This window comes from Frieseomelitta varia, unplaced genomic scaffold (assembly GCF_011392965.1).
Source record: "Frieseomelitta varia isolate USP_RPSP 00005682 unplaced genomic scaffold, Fvar_1.2 scaffold_245, whole genome shotgun sequence".
NCBI classification, from domain to species: Eukaryota; Metazoa; Arthropoda; class Insecta; order Hymenoptera; family Apidae; genus Frieseomelitta; species Frieseomelitta varia.
In genome coordinates, this window is record NW_025109974.1 from 128,486 (window position 1) to 132,651 (window position 4,166).

The 4,166-nt window shown below is 31.6% G+C and overlaps 1 protein-coding gene across 1 annotated transcript; it reads right to left on the minus strand.

Annotated features, from left to right (window-relative positions):
- Positions 1-252: 252 nt before the first annotated feature.
- Positions 253-2,028, minus strand: LOC122528088 (zinc finger protein 436-like). Its single transcript, XM_043652827.1, has 3 exons — positions 1,715-2,028; positions 801-1,242; positions 253-728 (listed from the first exon to the last, which is right to left on the minus strand). The coding sequence occupies exons 2-3, from the start codon at positions 1,201-1,203 to the stop codon at positions 268-270; spliced, it is 864 nt and encodes a 287-aa protein (XP_043508762.1). The 5' UTR covers positions 1,204-1,242; positions 1,715-2,028; the 3' UTR covers positions 253-267.
- Between the last annotated feature and the right edge of the window lie 2,138 nt (positions 2,029-4,166).

The window sequence follows — 4,166 nt, forward strand, 5'->3', positions numbered from 1 at the left end:
TTAGAGGCGCATTAAAAGAGAAATATAAAATTTGCAGAATTATTTTAGAGCCCATTTGTTTCTTACAATTAGCTACATTACAAGTAGCGTTCACAGACTAATATACACATGTAACCACAAAATTCTGAACCATCAACAACTATTTTGTTACATCATGAAGGTGTCTCTGATAAAGCTCGCTGTATCAATCTCTTAGATTTAAATTGCCTAAGTTTGTTTTTAAGATTAAAATAAAACAACTTTGCTTTAGATTAAAATAAAAATGTATTAAGTTCTCAAAATAGAAAACGGAGGTGGCCCAGCCTGTCTCATCATCATTGCAAAACTACTTAATCCTCCTTCATCACTATTATTTTGATTATTCTGTGAACCATTTAAAGTTTTACCTCTGCTACCACTATGACTTTGCAAATGCTTTTTCAAATGATCTTTTCTGTAAAATGCCTTACCGCACTCTGTACAAACTTGATTTTTTCTACCTGAGTGTATAATCATGTGTCGTGCAAGATGTTCATTGCGTTTAAATGCTTTACGACACATATTACACTGATACGGCCTATCTTTATTGTGTCCTTGTTTGTGACGATCTAGATGCTCCTTGCGTTTTAAACTTGCACCACAAATATCACAGATGTGAGGTCGTTGTCTGTGATCTTCTAAGTGTTCATGCAATATCTCTCTGTCTTCACATCTGTATGCACACTCCGGACATTGATAGATTAACATGCCTGAAATAAAAGCTCTGATAACAAATTTCTTTAGGCAAATAATTTCTGCTGTATCCTTTTATATGTATTTACCATTGATATGTTGTGGCTCAACCTCATATTCAATTTCTGATTGAGTTTCTTGACAATTATGTGTTGAATTGTTGCTATTCTCTTCATATTTTGCTACATAAGGTAAATCTAACGTACTAGAACATCGTGCTAAGTACTCAGAAGTAAGTTTAAAGTCTATTTGCAACGGATCAGTCATAGTTGCTACATCTACTTTTTGAATAGTCTGTGTACCCGAAGATTGATGAGATATTTGTGGGCATGTTTCCTTATTTCCACAATTATTTTCATTTCTGTTTTCATCTGTTTGTTGAACGTGAGATACTGAATGTCCAGAATATGTGTATCCATTCATATTAGGCTGATTATGCTGATGGCTGTGCATGTCTGATGGAAATTTTAGATTGCGTGGATCATAAGCCATCTTTTAATGTGCAACAAAATAAATGTCCTTATCATTTGCCTATAAATATAAAAACACTCCAATATAAAATTAACAGGACATAAAATATAACACGCAATTATAAATATAAAAATCGTCAATTAAACGCAACAAGAAAGGATCGTTTAAAAAAAGAAAATATTGCATTGATAATTTAAGAAATTGAATCTCACACCTTCAGCTTGAAAAGGCCATATTAAAAAATACGATAGGCCCTGTAATTTATCAAAGGGGCCTTGATAAAAGAGCAAACGGCATATTAGTACAAAATTAATTTAGAACTAGTTCAAAAGGATTGATTAGCAAAAATTTCCATGTGGAGATAATGCTGTTGTATAAATTCGATGTGAATGAGTTTTATTGAGCAGGTCAAGACAGATGTCATTTATCATTCGATATTTCCGAGATTTCTAAATACCTTTTAGAAAATATTATGACAAATGGAGAATGGTAGTATTTATCCGTGTTATTTACGCGAGTCAAATTTACTCACCCTTTACGCGCAGTCAATTATAAAACCAGCACATCACTGACCACTATTTGTTTGTATTGACGAGCTTGGCCATCTTTACACATCAGCTGCTGCGCAAATTCTGAATCCTTCCTCTTAATAAGCTATGTATTTTACGAAAATGTAATCAAATTGTGCACGAACGGTTCATTTATCTCCAAAATTCGTTGCAAAATAAATTAACGATTAGAATAATTTCTCTTAATCGCGATTAGTATACTTTCTACAGTTTCGTTTCGAAATACGTAACGACACGACAATCACAGAGTAGAAAAGTATATCGCATTTAAAAGAGGCGGCTATTTAAGGGATTCGCCAGAAAAAAAAAATCGTTGTGCCAATTTATATTTGTTTCAAATCAATAAATGACAGTTAAGTAAATTATTGTTTTAGTAATATTTATAACAATTTCAATCGATAAATCTTTCAACGACTTCAAATGTATCATTTATTCTCATTGTAAAGATAATAATAATAATAATGATAACAATAATAATAATTATTATTATAATGATAATATTTATTCAATTGGTACGTTTACGTATTGAAATGTATGTATGTCAGACTCTTGAATTTTATAATCTTTTCCTAACAATGCTAAAAATATAATTACTATAATTCGTCTTTATGTGCATATTATAACATTTGATAGATCCTATATTCTACGCGGGGTAAAATATTATTTCATTGTTCTTTTTTTTCTTTCCTAACTCCTTGCTAGAAAAATTTATAATCAATGACTGGTTATCAACGTATGTATATCTATAAGAGTAATGGTTTTTTTTATTTAAATTCAAAAGCTGGATATAATCAGAAACGTGTGTATTTTCGCAACGATGATATCCTGCGGAAAAGAAATCGACGTTTCATGACCGTTTTCGTGTGATAACGAAACATATTTATATTATCATTGACTTTATATAGAATAGATTAGACATGACATGGATTTCGTGTCTCAGAATCTGAAATACCGACCAAGAAAAGAATCAGTGGTTTTTTAGCGCACTCTACGTTTAAACACAGACGTCTGTGGCTTAAGCAACGGCGAATTGGAGAACTATACCAAGTAAAATGATACATACAAGCACAGACGAGGAGTATAGAAGAAATTAAACTAAGTTTAATTGTCACAAACAGGTTAATTGTCGAACAATCTTTAGGAATATAGAAAATAATTGAACTGCCATAAATGAATTATTGAAACTGCGAAATAATGTCCGAAAATATAAAGTAATTAAATTATAAATTGTTTAAACTCAATTGTTTAAATAAATAGTTAAATTATTAACTAATACATCAAAATATCATAGAAATAAAAAGGTAGTTTCACTTTACGAAAAATATAGAAATTACAGTATTTGTTATTGCCTTAAATTAGTGGGGGTTATAAAAAAACAAATATCGAAAAATGATCAAACGAAGTATTAAAGATTTCCAAAAATTAATTTCCGTATCACTGACGAAATTAATCGTGACTTGTACGGAGAGATCATTACTTATTAAACGTCCGTCGCATACACATCGACATCGAATTTTAGAAGTGAATTTCCAAATAATATTTTTGAATATTGCCAATTGTTTAAAATGCGGGCGTTTTAACATTAAGTTGCGTGCGTTTAGTTTTGGTTAATCGTAAGGTCGTAAGGAGTTTGAAATGAAAAATATTAATGTCGCAGAAGTAAATTTGTAGAGGTTAGTATACCGAAACGAATCCTCTTTCGCAGGCCTTACGAAGCCATTTTGCAGGAAGTAGTTTTCTTAGTCTCGAATTAGATAAATGTATCTTTAACACAAAAGACTGCGACTTAAGACGACTTACTGTATGATACATTAGCACAATCGTACGAATTGTGTGATTTATTGTATGATTGTGTGAGAAATGAATTTATTGTTACTCCAATTGTTGCTTGGAACACAGAGTTCCATAATTCAAACCTAGTCTTGCGTTTTAGAATTAAGCATTAGATTTAAGTCCAATGGAACATCTGTCTTCTTTTTATGAAATCCTAAATCAAATAGAATAAAAGAAGTCACATGTAAAAGAAGATGAACAGGTTTACGGTCCAGTGTGGGTCTCGTGCGTAGTTACCTCCTCGTGGTGAGACCTGGTAATTGATATCGATTTCCAAACATTAACGTTTGAAAAATTATATCAAGCTAAAAACTACGCAAATTACAGTTCAGTTTATATCCTGCAAAATTGTCTCATTTAACTAAGTGAACTGGACAGTAGGATGAACTAGATAATAAGTAAATTATTGGCACAAAATCCGAAAATTTGGAAAATACCTCCTAGTTCTCGAAATATTTAGGAAAACATGAATATGGAGGAGGTGTCACGTCAAAGAACCAAGGCATGCAGTTCTCCTGATACAGGTGGACCTTGAACATTTTTTAAACGGGAATATCTCGACAGCCAGAAACTGTTTCTCTT

Excerpts from the sequence above, each read along its gene's own strand:
- LOC122528088 (XM_043652827.1), bottom strand. The coding sequence starts at position 1,203 with ATGGCTTATGATCCACGCAATCTAAAATTTCCATCAGACATGCACAGC. Across the intron at positions 729-800 it reads TGAGCCACAACATATCAATG|GCATGTTAATCTATCAATGT; the intron begins GTAAATACATAT and ends CTTTTATTTCAG.